Source organism: Osmerus eperlanus, chromosome 6 (genome assembly GCF_963692335.1).
Source record: "Osmerus eperlanus chromosome 6, fOsmEpe2.1, whole genome shotgun sequence".
Classification (NCBI taxonomy): domain Eukaryota; kingdom Metazoa; phylum Chordata; class Actinopteri; order Osmeriformes; family Osmeridae; genus Osmerus; species Osmerus eperlanus.
Genome location: NC_085023.1, coordinates 19,633,625 through 19,654,414, shown reverse-complemented (window position 1 = coordinate 19,654,414; position 20,790 = coordinate 19,633,625). Strand labels below are relative to the sequence as shown.

The 20,790-nt window shown below is 53.6% G+C and overlaps 1 protein-coding gene across 1 annotated transcript in view; it reads left to right on the top strand.

The window, feature by feature from the left end:
* Positions 1-20,790, top strand: part of LOC134022604 (protein bicaudal C homolog 1-B-like) — a 48,311-nt gene that overhangs the window by 23,590 nt on the left and 3,931 nt on the right. The window contains exons 4-20 of the mRNA XM_062464277.1: positions 1,487-1,566; positions 3,011-3,169; positions 5,349-5,402; positions 7,058-7,234; positions 8,630-8,881; positions 10,059-10,190; positions 10,721-10,913; positions 11,751-11,906; positions 12,192-12,379; positions 12,678-12,819; positions 14,117-14,270; positions 14,779-14,938; positions 15,117-15,156; positions 15,828-15,982; positions 16,269-16,434; positions 16,921-17,084; positions 17,588-17,687. Of these exons, the coding sequence (XP_062320261.1) occupies positions 1,487-1,566; positions 3,011-3,169; positions 5,349-5,402; positions 7,058-7,234; positions 8,630-8,881; positions 10,059-10,190; positions 10,721-10,913; positions 11,751-11,906; positions 12,192-12,379; positions 12,678-12,819; positions 14,117-14,270; positions 14,779-14,938; positions 15,117-15,156; positions 15,828-15,982; positions 16,269-16,434; positions 16,921-17,084; positions 17,588-17,687 (2,472 nt within the window). The remainder of the gene's footprint in view (positions 1-1,486; positions 1,567-3,010; positions 3,170-5,348; positions 5,403-7,057; positions 7,235-8,629; positions 8,882-10,058; positions 10,191-10,720; positions 10,914-11,750; positions 11,907-12,191; positions 12,380-12,677; positions 12,820-14,116; positions 14,271-14,778; positions 14,939-15,116; positions 15,157-15,827; positions 15,983-16,268; positions 16,435-16,920; positions 17,085-17,587; positions 17,688-20,790) is intronic.

The window sequence follows — 20,790 nt, the reverse complement described above, 5'->3', positions numbered from 1 at the left end:
CCTCTGTTTGCTTTGTGTCATTGGATCTTTGAAGTGGTGGAGTTTGTGCATTGAGCTTTGAAACACAGGACAATTGTTTGGTTTTGCTCATCTCCGGTCAAAGATACATAAAGGACATCTTTTGTTTCCTTGTCTTTTGTGCAGCATTTGCACAAAAGTGTTTGGAGTACGCACAGCCTGTATTATTATACCTTTGCTTTCCTAGTTAAAAAAAAACTATGAAGAGCAATTGTGGCCTGCAGATAAGGTCTGACTAAAACAAAAACATTAAAATATCCTTTTGCTTTAATAGTCTGGTCAAGGCGTAGTTATGGGAGATTCTTGTGTTTGTTTGTGTAGAGGGGTTATTCCTGGAAGAAGCTTAGCTGACTTCCTGTGCTCTAGTCCAGGCAAGGGGAGGGGAGGTCCTGCAGGGGGTCGTCCTGCAGGGGATGGACCTGCAGGGGGTGGAGCTGCAGGGGGACGTCCTGCAGGGGGTGGACCTGCAGGGGGACGTCCTGCAGGGGGTGGACCTGCAGGGGGTCGTCCTGCAGGGGGAGGTCCTGCAGGGGGTGGACCTGCAGGGGGAGGTCCTGCAGGGGGAGGTCCTGCAGGGGGAGGTCCTGCAGGGGGAGGTCCTGCAGGGGGTGGTCCTGCAGGGGGAGGTCCTGCAGGGGGAGGTCCTGCAGGGGGTGGTCCTGCAGGGGGTGGACCTGCAGGGGGAGGTCCTGCAGGGGGTGGACCTGCAGGGGGAGGTCCTGCAGGGGGAGGTCCTGCAGGGGGAGGTCCTGCAGGGGGTGGTCCTGCAGGGGGTGGACCTGCAGGGGGAGGTCCTGCAGGGGGTGGACCTGCAGGGGGAGGTCCTGCAGGGGGAGGTCCTGCAGGGGGTGGTCCTGCAGGGGGAGGTCCTGCAGGGGGAGGTCCTGCAGGGGGTGGTCCTGCAGGGGGTGGACCTGCAGGGGGAGGTCCTGCAGGGGGTGGACCTGCAGGGGGAGGTCCTGCAGGGGGTGGACGTGCAGGACCTCCCCCTGCAGGGGGACGTCCTGCAGGGGGAGGTCCTGCAGGGGGAGGACCTGCAGGGGGAGGTCCTGCAGGGGGAGGTCCTGCAGGGGGAGGTCCTGCAGGGGGACGTCCTGCAGGGGGAGGTCCTGCAGGGGGTGGACCTCAGCTGAACCAGATGTCTAGTAATCTCCGACTAGCGCCACACAGACGCTGGCAGTAGCACAGCGGGTAGAGCACTGGGGATATGGACAGTACTGTGTAAAAGTGATGAGTATTGTCTTAACCATATTGGGGGGTTTTCTACTGTATTTGTGCGGCAATATAAAAGTGAAATGTTGAAAACATTTTAGTTTAGTCTTTTCATTATTTCTTAGCATTTATTTTTTTTGGTGCCTCAGACAGTACCATGTTTTGCACTGTAATTTGCCAACAATATCTTGGTGTCATTAATGATATGTCTCTTCTCTCCTCATCCCTCCATCCCTACCCCTGTCCTCTCCCCCAGACCCCCACATCAAGGTGTGTGGAAAGAGGGACAATGTGAGGGAAGCCAAAGACAGGATCATGTCGGTCCTGGACACCAAGGTGGGTGTGTGATCACATGGTCTGTCGTGCCCAATGAATTCAATTGAGAAAGAGAAATAGAAAAAGAGAGACCCTCACTCGTTGGCTAAACTCTTCCTCTACCCTCTCCCCTGATGACAGGATGCTCTAGTGTGGCCAGCAGGTCAGCTAGGGTTCATGTGCTGAGTATGCTCTGTTTTTGATAGCATGTGGACTTTGTCTCCATGGCAACATCACAGGCGTTCGTTTTCTTTAAAATGTGTGCATTACAGCAGCCTCTGAGTGGGTTTTTATGCAAACACTCAGTCTCACACAAGGCCAGCATATGATTGGCTCTTTGTTCTACTAAACACGGTTTATTGTGAAATAATTACAACCAGGAACTGTTCTTGTGTTCTTAATTGATTTATATATTTTTTTACATTATTGAACTAATACAAGTACAACACTACTTCTGCCAGATAATCTCCTTTCCTGTAATTGTCCATCTGAAAGAGTTTATGTTTTATTAGTGTTGGTTATGTTCTTCATGCCATTCTAGATGGAGTGTAGGGGGTAGTATGGCCTGATGCTGCCCAGGCTGGGATGCTGCCCGGGGCTTCCAAGCTGCCAAGCTGCCATGGGTGGCGCTGGTCTTAGGGAACAGACATCTTAAAAGTAAACTGGAGAGTTACATTTACATTTAGTCATTTAGCAGACGCTCTTATCCAGAGCGACTTACAGTAAGTACAGGGACATTCCCCCCGAGGCAAGTAGGGTGAAGTGCCTTGCCCAAGGACACAACGTCAGTTGGCATGACCGGGAATCGAACTGGCAACCTTCGGATTACTAGCCCGACTCCCTCACCGCTCAGCCACCTGACTCCCTGAGTTCTGTCCCTATGTAGTCTTGAAACGACAGTGACTGGGATCCTGATGCAGCCAGCAGGTCAATCTAAAGCTTAATTTATACTTGGGTCGCGGACACTTTTGAAATGGTCGCCGACGAAAAAAAAAAGTGTCGCTCAGGCTGCTGCATTTATACTTCGGCAAACAGTCGCCTGTGCTCAAGGTTCGCGTGACGTAAACAGAATCATTTTACCGTTACATTCATAGCTATGGTTACATTGTTAACGCTTTGTAGCCTAGGTGATCAATCGGAGAAACTGACCATTTTAATTTTTCACTATGTGACGACATCCGCGCCAGTAGAAATTTCTCCTGGTAGGCGACACTTCTAAGCGACGGTTAAAAGTGTCGACCGAGACGTCATTTCTGTCGGCGACCTTTTCAAAAGTGTCTGCGACCTAAGTATAAATTGGGCTTTAAGTTTCTGTTCTTGAACCTGGGGGTCACAGAGGCTTGGCCCTGTGTTGCTTTTGATGAAACCGTCGCATTGCTTGCAGGAATCTCCAGAACAGCTCTGCAGCTTTTAACAAAGACTATGTTCTCCTCCTATTCTCACCACCCCACCCTCCGCCCGCCAGAGTAACCGCGTCACCCTGAAGATGGACGTGTCCCACACAGAGCACTCCCACGTCATCGGTAAGGGGGGCAACAACATCAAGAAGGTGATGGAGGAGACCGGCTGCCACATTCACTTCCCGGACTCCAACCGTAACAACCAGGCGGAGAAGAGCAACCAGGTGGGTGTAGACCAGGGAGGCCTGGTGGCTAGCGTGTGACCAGGGAGGCCTGGTGGCTAGCGTGTGACCAGGGAGGCCTGGTGGCTAGCGTGTGACCAGGGAGGCCTGGTGGCTAGCGTGTGACCAGGGAGGCGTGGTGGCTAGTGTGTGACCAGGGAGGCCTGGTGGCTAGCGTGTGACCAGGGAGGCCTGGTGGCTAGCGTGTGACCAGGGAGGCCTGGTGGCTAGCGTGTGGCCTGGGAGGCCTGGTGGCTAGCGTGTGACCAGGGAGGCCTGGTGGCTAGCGTGTGACCAGGGAGGCCTGGTGGCTAGCGTGTGACCAGGGAGGCCTGGTGGCTAGCGTGTGACCAGGGAGGCCTGGTGGCTAGCGTGTGACCAGGGAGGCCTGGTGGCTAGCGTGTGACCAGGGAGGCCTGGTGGCTAGCGTGTGACCAGGGAGGCCTGGTGGCTAGCGTGTGACCAGGGAGGCCTGGTGGCTAGCGTGTGACCAGGGAGGCCTGGTGGCTAGCGTGTGGCCTGGGAGGCCTGGTGGCTAGCGTGTGGCCTGGGAGGCCTGGTGGCTAGCGTGTGACCAGGGAGGCCTGGTGGCTAGCGTGTGACCAGGTAGGCCTGGTGGCTAGCGTGTGGCCTGGGAGGCCTGGTGGCTAGCGTGTGACCAGGGAGGCCTGGTGGCTAGCGTGTGACCAGGGAGGCCTGGTGGCTAGCGTGTGACCAGGAAGGCCTGGTGGCTAGCGTGTGACCAGGAAGGCCTGGTGGCTAGCGTGTGACCAGGGAGGCCTGGTGGCTAGCGTGTGACCAGGGAGGCCTGGTGGCTAGCGTGTGGCCTGGGAGGCCTGGTGGCTAGCGTGTGGCCTGGGAGGCCTGGTGGCTAGCGTGTGACCAGGGAGGCCTGGTGGCTAGCGTGTGACCAGGGAGGCCTGGTGGCTAGCGTGTGGCCTGGGAGGCCTGGTGGCTAGCGTGTGACCAGGGAGGCCTGGTGGCTAGCGTGTGACCAGGGAGGCCTGGTGGCTAGCGTGTGACCAGGGAGGCCTGGTGGCTAGCGTGTGGCCTGGGAGGCCTGGTGGCTAGCGTGTGGCCTGGGAGGCCTGGTGGCTAGCGTGTGACCAGGGAGGCCTGGTGGCTAGCGTGTGACCAGGGAGGCCTGGTGGCTAGCGTGTGGCCTGGGAGGCCTGGTGGCTAGCGTGTGGCCTGGGAGGCCTGGTGGCTAGCGTGTGGCCTGGGAGGCCTGGTGGCTAACAACACGTTGCACTTGGGCTGTCGCATCAACGAGGGAACACTCCCCTGTGATCTGTGCTTGTGCTTGTTCCCGTCCAATCGCTGGAGAGGTAGGCTATAAAGAGCTGGGGTGTAATTGGCTATTTTGATTGGCTCTCGCACAGGAAGCGGGTGTGTTTGAGCTGGACCGGCTAGAGGAGCTGTAGGAAGCGCCTGTAATTAACTTTTACCTTTGTTGCACGGAGAGGCAGGCTGCCAGAGACTTCTGTAGTTGAGACTGCCAGGTGCCCAGTCTGGAAACAGTCTGACAGTATGTAGCTAATGCCCTGAACATACACTCAGGGCAACCTGCCAATTCATGTATGATTTATCATGTTGTGCGTGTGCATGTGTGTCTGCATGTTGTTGGCGTGTAAGCTTGTGGATGGGGGGGAGGGGAGGGGTACTGAACCAAAGCAGATGGACGCTTCAGGTTTGTTGGTACGAGCGACTCTGAGACACTGGGCCTTCACTTGGTGTGAGGGGCTGATTACACTTGGCCAGGGCAGAGGGCCAGACTCTCTCTTCTCTGGCAAGCTTTTACCTCTGAGGGAGGGAGGAGGAGGAGGAGGAAGAGAGGAGATTCACTGATCCACTGGCAAGATACTCTGTCTAATTAGAGGATTTCTGGTTGTTGTTTTGTTTCTGTGATTATTTTAATTGAAGGTTCTTAGTCAGAATGGAAAGTGGGTCGTAAGGTCAGATCCTCAGGGGAGCTTTTGATGTTGAAACCCCCAAAATTCTTGCTTTTTTTCTGTCTTGCCTTGATTTCTAAAAAAGATGAGAATGAAAATGCTAAATGGAAAAAAGATTTCCTTCTTTTGTCACGCCATGAATGTTTTTTTTTAGACATGGGATTCAAGGTCTATTAGATGTAATAATGTCCTGAATGTCTCTCTCTCTCTCTCTCTCTCTCTCTCATCAGGTGTCCATTGCTGGCCAGCCTGCAGGAGTAGAGGCAGCACGGGCCAAAATCCGAGTAAGTTTCATGAATAAAAGATGCACAGTTTGTCGTCGGGCAGCGTAGCGATGCGTTCGGCTCTCCTCTTCCTCCTTCTCCTGTTGAAGTCCTCTTGACTGTGGACCTCAAACACCCCTCTAGACATTTACAATTAGCAGACGCTCTTATCCAGAGCGACTTACAGTAAGTACAGGGACATTCCCCCCGAGGCAAGTAGGGTGAAGTGCCTTACCCAAGCACACAACGTCATTTCACACGGCCAGGAATCGAACTGGCAACCTTCAGATTACTAGCACGATTCCCTAACCGTTCAGCCACCTGACTTCTTTGACGGTCTGCACCAGACCAGCGATTCCCGACCTGTGGGCCGCAACACTTGGTCTTCTTTGATCGCTCCAATTTTTTTTTGCGTGAAAGCAAACTGTCTGGCTCCCGTGGTGTTGTTAAACATGTGCGTTAAGCCCGAATTAAGTGAACGGATGTGTCGGGCGGCCGCAAACATATTTGAGCTTTGCAAGTGGGCCGCAAAGTGGGAAAGGTGGGGAATGGCTGCTCTCGACCGAGACACGAGGAGCTCATGCCTGCCAGGCAGACCTGCCTTCTGAAAGGTCCGTGTCAGCTTTACTGGTAGTCACACACATCTGGCCTTACTGAGCCTGGTTGGACCAGACAGTACTGTTTGTCCTCTCTTTGTTTCCATACTCCCTGACCTACATTTCCCTGCCTCTGCAGTTCAAGTCCTGAAACGTGATATAAATGTAGGCCCTAACACATATGGGACTGATCAAGGCTGCATTTCTTTGGTTGGGGTAATTCATACTGCTTGCCCTATTCTGATGGCCAAAAACCATTGTGGCACCCTGCCCAAGAAAGGGAGTGTGTTTGGATAACTGTGTGTGTGCGAGGGTTCATGAGAGCGCTTGTGTGCGTACACATAAACTTCTCGGCAAGGCTGCCCTCTGGGCCCTGTGTTTGAATGATGACCTGGTATTGAAGTCACGGGTTGATTCATTCGAATCGCCGTCTCTGTTTGAAGGACGGAGCAGAGTGTGGGCGATGCCAGAGCTGGGATGTCTGATTAGGTTTACATAACATGCAGATGACCTCTTAACAGGCCATCCAGCCAGGCTGATGGGCTGCTGTGGGCCAGGCCTGCAGTAGTGTTTTAACCAGACCCTCCTGGTTCCACTGAAGTGCACACTTCTCTGTTTCCGTAGCGTGATAAGGCGTGGGACTGTTCCCTCCCTGTAGAACGCTGGCATTGCTGAACTCGCTGGGAATTGACAGCTGTGCTTTCATTGAGTTTGACAGGTTTACACAACATGTTCTGCCACTGGCACACGCACCGAGGCGTGTTATGTCCATGTGTGGATACGTACATGCATGTCTAGCCTATGTAAAGATACCTCTCCCCCGTTTTTTAAACATGTGTTTTCACTCGGAGCAGAGCGGTGTCAATCGCATAGTAGACGACTGTGCCTTGTGGCAGACTGAAGGACTTTCTACTTCTGGAGTCATAACAGTTTCACAAAAGTGTTATTGTGGTAGTATAACTCCTTTTCTCCCCTGGCTCTCTCTCTCTCTCCCCCCGTCTATCCCTCTCTCTCTCTGTCTGTCTCTCTCTCTCTGTCTCTCTCTCACGGGTCCTGGTTTCCTCTCCCTCCGTTTCTCAGGAGCTGCTCCCTTTGGTCTTGTCGTTCGAGCTCCCGGCCCAGCCAGACCCGTCCTCGCCCGCCGTGCAGCACATCTCCCAGACGTACGACCTGAACGTGTCCTTCAAGCCCCCCGGACGCCTCTACAGCTCCACCGCCGTGGTCCGCGGCTCCCAGAACAACGCCAGCGCCGTCAAGGTGCGTCCCCGACTCCCGCATCCTGTCTGAGGGTACAGGAATCCTGAATGAGCATGAGAGTTGTCTCTCTCGCTCCCCCTTTCTCTCTATTTATATTTCTCTCTCCTCTCTCTCTCCTCTCCTCTCTCTCTCCTCTCTTTCTCCTCCCTCTCCTCCCTCTCTTGCCTCTCCTCTCTCTCCTCCCTCTCCCTCTCCCTCTCCTCTCTCTCCTCTCCTCTCTCTCTCTCTCCTATCCTCTCTCTTCCCTCTTCTCTCTCTCCTCTCCTCTCTCTGTCTCTGGGCTTTGGTCCTGTCTGGTACCGGGGGAGTCAGAGGGTCTCTCAAGGTTCACCAGACCAGCTCTGGAGCCTGGAGTGGCCTTGCTGAGGCCTGGTGGTCCTGGTTCTGGACCAGAGAGGCCTCCTTGTTCTGCTCCCTAGTGGAACATCCATCATCGCTAGCTGACCCCCACAACAGAGCACTGTTATGCAGCTCCTTACTTCCCCCTATCAGCCTCCCATTCTCCCACCTCGGGGCGTCTGAGTACAGAGGTGGTGGTCAGTCAAAAGCCAACCGTGCAGCATTTCTCACCACACCACCAACCACCCAGACCCCCCACCCAGCCTGCTACACAACCACCAAGACCCCCACCCAGCCTGCTACACTACACAACCCCCAGCCCCACCCAGCCTGTGGTCTACAGCTCCTGGCCCCTTGTGTGTGTGTGTGTGAGCAGTGGAGGGGAGGGTGGGGGGGTCATTTTGTCCAGGGTTGCTGGTCAGCCATTGGCTGGGCTTTCTCAGGGTACGGTTGTGTGTCCTGTGTGTTATGTTGGAGGGTGTTGAGAGATCCACTTGAATATGGAGGGAGATTGCCAAACCCACTGTGGGTTTCTTGAATGGTCTGAGCAGCTTTCTGGACCTTATAGTTTTATTGCGAGAGTTATTCTCCCAGCCTTGGTGATATGCAGAGGTCTGTGAGAAGAGATTTAGAGGAAGGTTATCCAATGTGGAAACTTCTGAATAGGAATGGACAAGGTCAGCAAATGCTAACAAAAAATATTTGTGGCGTTGCACAAAAAATACTGTATATCTTAGTGTAACTGACTGAATAATTGTGCCTGGATTGTACAGGAACTGGCAGTGCTACTGACAGGATAGTTTCAACAGTTGGTCGATGTTAATATAATGGAAGAATGTATCCTTTTGAATAGCTTTTTTTAATCTATGAAACATTGTCTCCCCCCCCCCCCCCTCCCCCCCGGGTCACTTTAAAAATGGATTAACCTCAATGATAAAAACCTGTATAAATATATTTGAAAACATTAAATAAATAAATAGTTGAAGGTAAAACCATTTTTTTTTATCTACTGGTTGTCGCCTGTGGTCTGATGGCCCTCCGTGTGTGCCCCCCCAGAGAGGCACCGCCATCCTGCTGGAGCACCTGACGGGCAGCCTGGCCGGGGCCATCTCCGTCTCCACCCACCTGGACATCGCCCCCCAGCACCACCTCTTCATGATGGGCCGCAACGGCAGCAACATCAAACACATCACCCAGCGCACCGGCGCCCAGGTCCACTTCCCCGACCCCAACAGCCCCCAGAAGAAGTCCACCGTCTACATCCAGGGCACCATCGAGTCGGTCTGCTCCGCGCGACAGCACCTCATGGTAGGGGACATTTCAGCACTCTGCAGCAAACCACCGCTCCAGAACCCACAGGATCGAACAAAATGGGGCCAAACAATGTAGCTTGTTATAAAGCATAGAAGAGGAAATGAGAGAAAGGAGTGTATTGTTGTGGTGATTGTGGAAGGCTAGCTGAAGGTTTTGGTAGTGGACATCCTGAACAGTCCTTGGGTTTGTGCCAGTGACCTTGCGTGGCTGTTGGGCTGAGCAGTGGCCAGGGTTGAGATTCACTGGCCCTTGAACACACCGTAACAAACAAAAACAAGACCAAACTGTAATTTAATTCTTGATCTATAAGCGTCTCTTTCACTTCTGTGTCCCTAACAAGGGCTTGATGATTAGGACTGGTGTTTGGCCTTGTTGCATAAAGTATAATTTTTGTTTAGTCTGTGTTGTTTGGGCCATTCTTGTATCGCTGCCTTTGACCAAGGCCACTTTCTTGGAATTGTTGAGGGAAATAATCATCTACGTGGGTTACAAATACCAGTCATGTAATTGCTTTCCTCGCCTAGCCATGTAAAGCAAAGTGATTCTTCTCTCGCAGTGTGACGCAGCTAGAGTCTGCGGGCGGCTCTGAGATATTTAGAAAACGCCAAAGTCATTTGGGTAAACATGACTTGTCTGTCTGGAAGTGGGACACACAAGAAGTGACCAGAGGAGACAGAAAGGACAGGGAGACAGCGATGACTCTCTCACATCCCTGTTTAGCTCGTCTCCCAGACTGTAAATTAGAAACTCTAAACCGATGCTTGTCAGCACCAGCCTGGACCAAGACTCGAAGCTAATTACACACACAATGGCAGCCCTGTCCGTCACCACGCTGAAAATAAAGTCACTAAACGTTTGTTTGTCTGGGGGTGCTTTTGTGTGACCAAGCGAGACAGCTGGATTTGCAGCCGCGACCGCGGTTCGGACCAGTCAGTGTCTGATGAGGAACGGCAGCTATGGGCAAGGTGGAAGTTAGCCCATGATAGACAGATGGTTCATCCAATCGCATGCCAAGTATTTTGAGAGTTTTCCTCGGACAACTTCCCGAATGGTTAGGTGTCAACAAACCACCTGGCGAGTCAGGGTCGTTTTTAAGCATGTGTGTTTTTGAGTACATATACTGTGTGTGTTTCAGTACACGTGTGTGTGTGTGTGTGTGTGTGTCCCACAGGGTTGCCTGCCCCTGGTGCTGATGTTTGACATCAAAGAGGACATCGAGGTGGAGGCCCAGTACACCACCGCTCTGATGGAGCAGCTGGATGTCTTCATCAGCATCAAGCCCAAGCCCAAACAACCCAGCAAGGTGAGACACCAGACCTGCTCCATCCCCCTGGCTCCTGACTCGCTGGCTCCACCAACTACTTTCTCCAGGTGTTTGCCTCAGGGCAGACTGGCACAGTGAGAGCAGGGAGGAAGGGGTGGGGGGTAGTGGCAGGGTAAACAGTGCCTAACCCAAACCCCTGTGCTTTAATGATGTGTCAGGCCACAATCCAGAGCGCCGGTCCAAACACGGCTCCTGGCCGCTTGGCCGCTCCTTAGAGAGAGGGAGGGAGGGGATCGTGACTGGACTCCATTTGGCAGGGTTGGCTTCTTGGCTAGTGGTTGATCCGGCACAAGATTTCTGTTTGTGCGGTTTTTATTTGATGTTATTTGGTAAGAGCTGTTTACGGCTTTAATGCTAGAGACTTGTGTATAATTGTGTCAAAGTATGGAAAGGTTTATCAAATACAAAAATCTGTATTTGAATAGGAATTGTTCAATGAATTCTACATCTAAACTGGTTACCTTGTACTGCCATGTACTGTACCCTTCCTAACCCCTGTCCTTCCCCAGTCTGTGATCGTGAAGAGCGTGGAGAGGAACGCGGTCAACATGTACGAGGCCAGAAGGTTCCTCCTGGGTCTGGAGAACCCCGGCATGTCCTCCACCTCCTCCTTCTCGTCTGTGGCCGTGTCCCACACCAACGCTCCCTCCCTCATCGGCCTGGACATCCTGGCCTCAGCTGGACTGGGGCTGAGCAGTCTGGGTAATGGAGTTTATGTTCTTATTTGATGTTTTTTTGGGGGGCCTGGTTACAAAAACAACTCCGCCTCTACTTTAGGTCTAGTTAGGAAGTTTCTTCTGGGCACGACCGCTATCTGTCAGTATACCCTCTCAGAGGAAGACAGATGGGACACATTGGAGGCCTCTCTCAGGTCAAACATCTCATTCTGTACTTGTGGTGCCGGGGGAAGTCCTTTAATTGGACCCGAAAAATCCCTTCAACCACATCGTTTGAAGTCAGTGACCCCTATGAATCATGGGAGAAGTAGTTGTGGATGTGTAGGAGTTGTACGCATGGCTGCAAGGCCGACCACAGTGACAGGGTCGCTCAGACAGCCTCATCCTGGGTCCGGTAGACCCAGAGGCCCATGGGTAAGATATGGACGTCCACATCCCTTCAGGAATGACCACATCCCCTCCCTTGTCCAGATTACAGCTCTCCCTGCCAGAGGAATCCCTCGCCATCCTTATTTCTGTCAAAACGAGGCCTCGCTGCAGACCTCAGACCTGTTTCTCCCCGCTTGTTCATGCGCTCGGGTGGAAACAAAGCAGCTCATTTAAAGTGTTTACAGTTTCAAGTGATGTGGGAGATTTTTTTGTCATTGTTGCAAGCCCTAATTCTCTAACGTGATCTTTTCCTTTCTGTGTTTGTGTGGTTGCTTGTGTGGATGTGCATTTTCTCTGTGTTTATGCTTGTCTCTGTGTATTTGTTTGTGTGTGCGTGTGTGTCTGCATGCATGTCTGTGTGTGTGTGTGTGTCTGCATGTCTCTGTGTGTCTGTGTGTGTGTGTCTGTGTGTGTGTGTGTGTCTGTCCTCCAGGTCTCCTGGGGGCGTCCGTGCCCCACTCCCTCAGCAGTTCCCCGCTCCCCAACTCTGTCCTCAACAGCCTGAACTCCTCCAGGAGCGCCCTGCAGAGCCCCAGCGCCCCCTCTCCCTCGCCCTCCCTCTGGGCCAGCTCGCTGTCCGCCTCCCAAGGTCAGTCGCCCCTCCGCCGTCTGAGGGGCTGCTTGGAGAGTGAGTCACAAAGCCTGATTAATTCATCGACGCAGACAGCCCTGTGGCTTTTAGCCCTGCGACTTTCATTCACAGATGGAAAGGTAGATGGACTTGGGAGTGTAGAAACGGTACATGATGTGTGTAATAGAACAGGGTGATGGGTTAGTAGCTCATCCGAGAGGTAATCTGAGAGGACAGGTTAATAGTTAATCTGTCGTAGATTCGTGGAGGTTAATCCAGGTTTTTGAACGTCTTCTGCCCCAGCGTTCTCCTCTTCTCTGCTGATGCACCCTGCCGCCCAGGCCACCCTCAGCAGCATCCTGATGTCCGGGGTGCAGGGCTACGGCCAGAACACCCCCCCCCCCCCGCCAGGCCTGGCCCCCATCGACAAGCAGACCAACGGGGCCCCTGACTGCACCAAGGGCCCCTGCACCCTCAATGGGCACGTGAAGGTGTGTGAGCGTCCATAGAGATGTAGATGCATGACACACACACACTCACCACACACACACGCACACACACACACACATAGATACTGTGCACAAGGACATACTGGCTCATACATACATGTGAGAAACACTTTTTTGTATTTATTTTTTGTTTAACCTGATCGGTCAGTTGAGAACAAATTCTTATTCACAATGACGACCTGGAAATACATTTGAATGATCTGTATTGCATTGCACATGAATGCAGTCTCTTTTTATGTGTGTGTGTGTGTGAACAAGAACCTAACGTGTGTGTTTCCAGCACCCCAGCTCAGTGTATGGGAGGATATCCACTGCGTCGCGGGCAGACACAGGCCTGAACCCAAACCAGTGTGACTCCGTCCAGGAGACTAGTGGCCACACCCCCTCAGAGCCCATGTCCAGCAAGTCCAACCAGGACGAAGGTACACACACACACACACACACTTGCTGATTATACTGTATGGAAATGTCTTCCACATGTAGTCATTGTATGACCTAAATGTTTATGGAATTCATTGACGTCACACACTGGAAAACTTGGTGCCTCTCACAGTTGTCTAATCTAGTCCAATCCAGCCAGTCTCCTCACTCTGACCACGCTAACAGCTGTGCAGAGGTTGGCAGCGGAAGGATATTTCAGTGGTAGAGAACCTCTCATAGCAGTGCAGAGGTTAGCAGCGGAAGGATATTCGGAAGCGAGACAAACGTCTCGTACACATGCGGCTGCTCCTCCACAGTCTCTCACGCGTCTCACTTTCGCAGTGTTTTCAGAGCTGGTCTCTCCCCGCGTGGAAGGTCACTGCCTCGCTTCCTCCCCTGGCCTCCTCCCCCTGGCCTCCTTCCCCTGGCCTCCTCCCCCTGGGCTCCTCCCCCTGGGCTCCTCCCCCTGGCCTCCTCCCCCTGGCCTCCTCCCCCTGGCCTCCTCCCCCTGGCCTCCTCTCCCTGGCCTCCTCTCCCTGGCCTCCTCTCCCTGGCCTCCTTCCCCTGGGCTCCTCCCCCTGGCCTCCTCCACCTGGCCTCCTCTCCCTGGCCTCCTTCCCCTGGCCTCCTCCCCCTGGCCTCCTCCCCTGGCCTCCTCCCCCTGGCCTCCTCCCCCTGGCCTCCTCCCCCTGGCCTCCTCCCCCTGGCCTCCTCCCCCTGGGCTCCTCCTGGGTCCTAGAGCATGTTGGAACCGGCTCGGTTCTCATGGAGCAGGGGGGCCTTGGGGGGTCATCACTTTAACAGACCGGAGACCTTCATTAGGATGACTGACATCATATTATTTTACACTGGAGAGACCCACCCTATTCTCTCACTCTCTCTATTTTTCCTTTTTTTTCTTTTTCTCCCTCTCTCACTTAGACGTGTGCTCCTGTTGAGCAGGCTGGATTACTGTCTAAATAAATATGAATAACAGAATGATCTGTTACATAGAATTGTGTACATGCCGTCTTGAGAAGTGAGTCACACACTGAGAACGGACTGTTCCAGGGGCCTAGAATCGAAAAGGAACAGCAACTACTTTGGCGTAATAATACTTGTGGGGTGAAAGTGGGTTTATCATAACATGGTGCAGTTCCTCAAGGTGAATAATTGTCTGCATTTTACCTCGAATTATAAAAGTTATGTCATGGTTAAAAAGACACAATGAAACCGTGGATGGGTACACAGAGAGTGGGAAGAACGAGCAGACCAACTTGTTTCAAGCATTGTTGTCTTGTTCTCTGCTCACTCCGCCAGACTCGGACACTTTCGTTGAAGTGGGCATGCCCAGGAGCCCGTCTCACTCGGCCAATGGGAACGAGCTGAAGCAGATGCTGGCTTCCTGTAAGACGTCGTCAGGGAAACGGCAGGCGGTGGAGCTTCTGCAGGGGACCAAGAACTCCCATCTCCAGTACGTGTGTCTGCACACACACACACACACACACACACACACACGGGGGAGCCGCTCACCCCCACTTCAGGAGAAGCTGCGAGAACAAGATGCCCAGATACTTTTGTTAGAAATTAGTGTTTTTCGAAACATTTGGGGCATTCGATGCAATACCATATATTAAATATAATTTGATGAATGTAATGTAATGCATCAACATGTAAAATAATTGTGAGAGAGAAAGGGATGGTTCTCACTATATCAGATGGTGCATATCAGTAGCCGTCCTGGTGCGTTACGTCCACGTGCCTTACGTCCAGGCGCCTTACGTCCAGGCGCCTTACGTCCAGGCGCCTTACGTCCAGGCGCCTTACGTCCAGGCGCCTTACGTCCAGGCGCCTTACGTCCAGGCGCCTTACGTCCAGGCGCCTTACGTCCACGTGCCTTACGTCCAGGCGCCTTACGTCCAGGCGCCTTACGTCCAGGCGCCTTACGTCCCGGTGCCTTACGTCCTCGTCCTTCTCTCCAGCTCAGACCGCCTGCTGTCGGATGCGGAGTGCGGCTCGTCCGACGGCGGTGTGGCTGATAAGAGAGCCCCGGGCAGCGAGCGGGCGGCCGAGCGGGCAGCACAGCAGAGCGAGCGAGAGAGGAACCGCCTGACGCCTCAGGCCGCCTTCGCCAACATGCAGGTACGACACCGTGTCCGCACTCGGCCACGCTTTGACCCAGAGCCGGGTGGAAATGCTGCTTAGAGAACGTATAATTGGAGATCCAGGGTTTAGGGAAAGGTCTGACTGTCCCTTCCTTTCTCTGTGTTCTGGTGTCAAATAAGAAGTAACTGAATCTGCATCTTTCCTTCTCTTCTAGGCGTTTGACTATGAACAGAAAAAACTTTTAGCAACCAAAGGTATGTACCACTCTGTGGAAGCACCCTGGCTCTTCCAGGAACAAACAGGATTGGACAGTAGTGTGATGCTCAGTGTTTCTGCTTGCGTAGCCATGCTAGAGAAGCACCGTAGCCCTTCCAGTAACTAGCTGGGGTGTACAGTAGTGTATGTGTGGTAGGTAATGTTGAGTGTGTGGTAGGTAATGTTGAGTGTGTGGTAGGTAATGTTGAGTGTGTGGTAAGTAATGTTGAGTGTGTGTGGTGTACAGTAGTGTATGTGGTAGGTAATGTTGAGTGTGTGGTAGGTAATGTTGAGTGTGTGTGTGGTGTACAGTAGTGTATGTGGTAGGTAATGTTGAGTGTGTGGTAGGTAATGTAGAGTGTGTGGTAGGTAATGTAGAGTGTGTGGTAAGTAATGTTGAGTGTGTGTGGTGTACAGTAGTGTGTGTGGTAGGTAATGTAGAGTGTGTGGTAGGTAATGTTGAGTGTGTGGTAGGTAATGTTGAGTGTGTGTGTGGTGTACAGTAGTGTGTGTGGTGAACAGTAGTGTGTGTGGTAGGTAATGTAGAGTGTGTGGTAGGTAATGTTGAGTGTGTGGTAGGTAATGTTGAGTGTGTGTGGTGTACAGTAGTGTGTGTGGTGAACAGTAGTGTGTGTGTGTGGTAGGTAATGTTGAGTGTGTGTGTGCGTAGCCATGCTGAAGAAGCCGGTAGTGACGGAGGTGAGGACTCCCACCAACACATGGAGCGGTCTGGGGTTCTCCAAGTCCATGCCTGCTGAGACCATCAAGGAGCTCCGCAGGGCTAACCACGTTCCCTACAAACCCTCCATGAGCACCACCTTCGAGGTAGACCTCGCCACACCTACTGGACACACTGCCCTCCACCCAGTCTACATCGAAACTACCTACCTTCACAAACTCCTTCACAAACACCCATTACAGCATTGCTGCTTGTACCCCGAGCATTACCAAAAACTATCACACATTTTATTCAAGTATTACATATAATATGACTTGAAAATGTCTAGAATATGATGTAGAATAATATGACTTTCATGAACTACAACTCAAAGATGGGTTGGATGGGAGCGGTGAGGTGAACAGGATGTTTGTTTTCCCGCTCTTTCCCCAGGGCTGTCCCCTGTCCTTGTCTCGCTCCAACAGTCGCGAGTGCATCGGCAACGGCAGCGACTCAGACAATTGGCGGGAACGGAATGGAGGGGGCGTGGGCGGGCTGCCCGGACACCCAGAGTTCCCCGCTCCCGTCGGCAGCCCCAAGAGGAAGCAGAACAAGTCTGGTGAGACGTGACGACGACCTCACATCCTGTCTCTTCACGCTCACCCAATTAGACGAGTTAGCACCTGTTTTGGTGCAGGCCAGCTCAACACACCAGATCAGAAAGTTCACGTCTGATGATGAATTACCCTCTCCTCCCTGCTCCACCGTGGCCTTTCGCATTTAGTTGAGTGAACGCTTACGACTGCTGTCAACCCTGATCAGCACGTGAAAAGCTTCTTAATTCAATTCAAGACGTGTGTGTGTGTGTGCCGGGGGAGAGCAGGGTTGAAGTGCTCCTACACTCCTGCACTAGCTCACGAGACAGTTCCCATCTTTTCCACATCCATAAAACATTTTACATGTTACAATGCTCTCCAGCTCAGGAACACTCCAGGTGTGCACAAGTCTCTCCTGTTGCCTCAGGTCGAATGAACGAACGAAAGGCGTAGCTAGCGTAAAGCCTCAGTGTGTGATGTTGACGTTCCTCTCCGTGTGCTTGTCACAGCTGCGGAGCTCTACCTCAGCAGCAGTAACTACATGGACTGCGTCTCTTCGCTCAGTGGCAGCAACGGCTGCAGCCTCAACTCGTCGTTCAAAGGCTCTGAGCTGCCGGAGCTGTTCAGCAAGCTGGGTCTGGGGAAATACACTGACGTGTTCCAGCAACAGGAGGTCAGCGAGCTGGCTAGCACGCTCACACACACGCATACACACATACACATTCACACACATGTATACACACACGCAGACAGAGACACACACACTCACAAACACAGACACACGCAGATGCAGACACACACACAGAAGATGTGGGGAGAAGTACAACGTCATCTTCCAACAGAAAGAGGTCTGTTAACAGTCAGCATGTTGAAACACAAACACACACAAAGTAAACATACAGAGGGTTGTAGGCTAACGTCTTTCAAAACCAAGAGCTCGGTTTACAGTCTGCTTGCTAAAACGTGCACACACACAGTTTTACAAGCCTGAAGGACTCGACATGGGCATGGTTTAACTACGACGCCCATGCCTGTTTCTGAGGGTTTCTACTCAACAAATCCATGTTCACTTCAGAAAACGGATGAGCTCACTTCCTGTTTCTCCAGATGGTTCTTCATACTGTATGTGTGCACCTGGTGTGCAGTGATGTTGACCGCGGACGTTGTCTCCTCCAGATCGACCTGCAGACGTTCCTCAGCCTGACCGACCAGGACCTGAAGGAGCTGGGCATCACCACGTTCGGAGCCCGCCGAAAAATGCTGCTCGCCATCTCAGGTAGAGTCTGTCATCGTGTCAGGATGTCCCCCCCATCCTCCCCTCATCTACACCTATCCTCATCCCCCTACCTTCCTCATCCACACACCCCCCTCTCTCCTCATCCCCCTACCTTCCTCATCCACACCCCCCCCTCTCCTCATCCCCCCACCTTTCCCTCTCCTCATCCACACCTCACCTCTCCTCACCCTCTCCTCATCCACACCTCACCTCTCCTCACCCTGTCCTCATCCACACCTCCCCTCTCCTCATCCTGTCCTCATCCACACCTCCCCTCTCCTCACCCTGTCCTCATCCACACCTCCCCTCTCCTCATCCTGTCCTCATCCACACCTCCCCTCTCCTCACCCTGTCCTCATCCACACCTCCCCTCTCCTCATCCTGTCCTCATCCACACCTCCCCTCTCCTCACCCTGTCCTCATCCACACCTCACCTCTCCTCACCCTGTCCTCATCCACACCTCCCCTCTCCTCATCCTGTCCTCATCCACACCTCCCCTCTCCTCACCCTGTCCTCATCCACACCTCCCCTCTCCTCATCCTGTCCTCATCCACACCTCCCCTCTCCTCACCCTGTCCTCATCCACACCTCACCTCTCCTCACCCTGTCCTCATCCACACCTCCCCTCTCCTCACCCTGTCCTCATCCACACCTCCCCTCTCCTCACCCTCTCCTCATCCACTCCTCACCCTGTCCTCATCCACACCTCCCCTCTCCTCATCCTGTCCTCATCCACACCTCCCCTCTCCTCACCCTGTCCTCATCCACACCTCCCCTCTCCTCATCCTGTCCTCATCCACACCTCCCCTCCTCACCCTGTCCTCATCCACACCTCCTCTCTCCTCATCCTGTCCTCATCCACACCTCACCTCTCCTCACCCTGTCCTCATCCACACCTCCCCTCTCCTCACCCTGTCCTCATCCACACCTCACCTCTCCTCACCCTGTCCTCATCCACACCTCCCCTCTCCTCACCCTGTCCTCATCCACACCTCACCTCTCCTCACCCTGTCCTCATCCACACCACACCTCACCTCTCCTCACCCTGTCCTCATCCACACCTCCCCTCTCCTCACCCTGTCCTCATCCACACCTCACCTCTCCTCACCCTGTCCTCATCCACACCTCACCTCTCCTCACCCTGTCCTCATCCACACCTCACCTCTCCTCACCCTGTCCTCATCCACACCTCCCCTCTCCTCACCCTGTCCTCATCCACACCTCCCCTCTCCTCACCCTGTCCTCATCCACACCTCCCCTCTCCTCATCCTGTCCTCATCCACACCTCACCTCTCCTCACCCTGTCCTCATCCACACCTCCTCTCTCCTCACCCTGTCCTCATCCACACCTCACCTCTCCTCACCCTGTCCTCATCCACACCTCACCTCTCCTCACCCTGTCCTCATCCACACCTCCTCTCTCCTCACCCTGTCCTCATCCACACCTCCCCTCTCCTCACCCTGTCCTCATCCACACCTCCCCTCTCCTCACCCTGTCCTCATCCACACCTCCCCTCCTCACCCTGTCCTCATCCACACCTCACCTCTCCTCACCCTGTCCTCATCCACACCTCCCCTCTCCTCATCCTGTCCTCATCCACACCTCACCTCTCCTCACCCTGTCCTCATCCACACCTCCCCTCTCCTCATCCACACCTCCCCTCTCCTCATCCTGTCCTCATCCACACCTCCCCTCCTCACCCTGTCCTCATCCACACCTCACCTCTCCTCACCCTGTCCTCATCCACACCCCCTCTCCTCATCCTGTCCTCATCCACACCTCCCCTCTCCTCACCCTGTCCTCAACCACACCTCACCTCTCCTCACCCTGTCCTCATCCACACCTCACCTCTCCTCACCCTGTCCTCATCCACACCTCCCCTCTCCTCATCCTGTCCTCATCCACACCTCACCTCTCCTCACCCTGTCCTCATCCACACCTCCCCTCTCCTCATCCTGTCCTCATCCACACCTCCCCTCTCCTCATCCTGTCCTCATCCACACCTCCCCTCTCCTCACCCTGTCCTCATCCACACCTCACCTCTCCTCACCCTGTCCTCATCCACACCTCACCTCTCCTCACCCTGTCCTCATCCACACCTCCCCTCTCCTCACCCTGTCCTCATCCACACCTCACCTCTCCTCACCCTCTCCTCATCCACACCTCACCTCTCCTCACCCTGTCCTCATCCACACCTCCCCTCTCCTCACCCTGTCCTCATCCACACCTCCTCTCTCCTCACCCTGTCCTCATCCACACCTCCCCTCTCCTCACCCTGTCCTCATCCACACCTCCTCTCTCCTCACCCTGTCCTCATCCACACCTCCCCTCTCCTCACCCTGTCCTCATCCACACCTCACCTCTCCTCACCCTGTCCTCATCCACACCTCCCCTCTCCTCACCCTGTCCTCATCCACACCTCCCCTCTCCTCACCCTGTCCTCATCCACACCTCACCTCTCCTCACCCTGTCCTCATCCACACCTCCCCTCTCCTCACCCTGTCCTCATCCACACCTCCCCTCTCCTCACCCTGTCCTCATCCACACCTCACCTCTCCTCACCCTGTCCTCATCCACACCTCACCTCTCCTCACCCTGTCCTCATCCACACCTCACCTCTCCTCACCCTGTCCTCATCCACACCTCACCTCTCCTCACCCTGTCCTCATCCACACCTCACCTCTCCTCACCCTGTCCTCATCCACACCTCACCTCTCCTCACCATGTCTTCATCCACACCTCCCCTCTCCTCACCCTCCTCTCAGCAGAGCAGGTGATCACACTGATACTGCAGTGCTGAGTTGATAACAGCTTCTGTTGGAGGGCTGCAGTGGAATATCTTAATACGACTTTTATTAAATCCATTATTATGTCTGGTCCAGGCTGCTTGGCTGAGTGGCTGCCTGTCTGATTGCCAGCCGACAGCTTCTGTCAAAACACAAACTGAGGAGTTAGCTGTGCTGCAGTCAGACGGATGCACAGCTTTAATAGCCCTTCATGCCTCCTTCATGCGTTCTGGCTCCTGTCATTGACTTCAGATTCCCAGTGGGGCGCCAGAGCTGTTTTGGAATGTTTTGCATTTTATACCAACAGACTTTTCT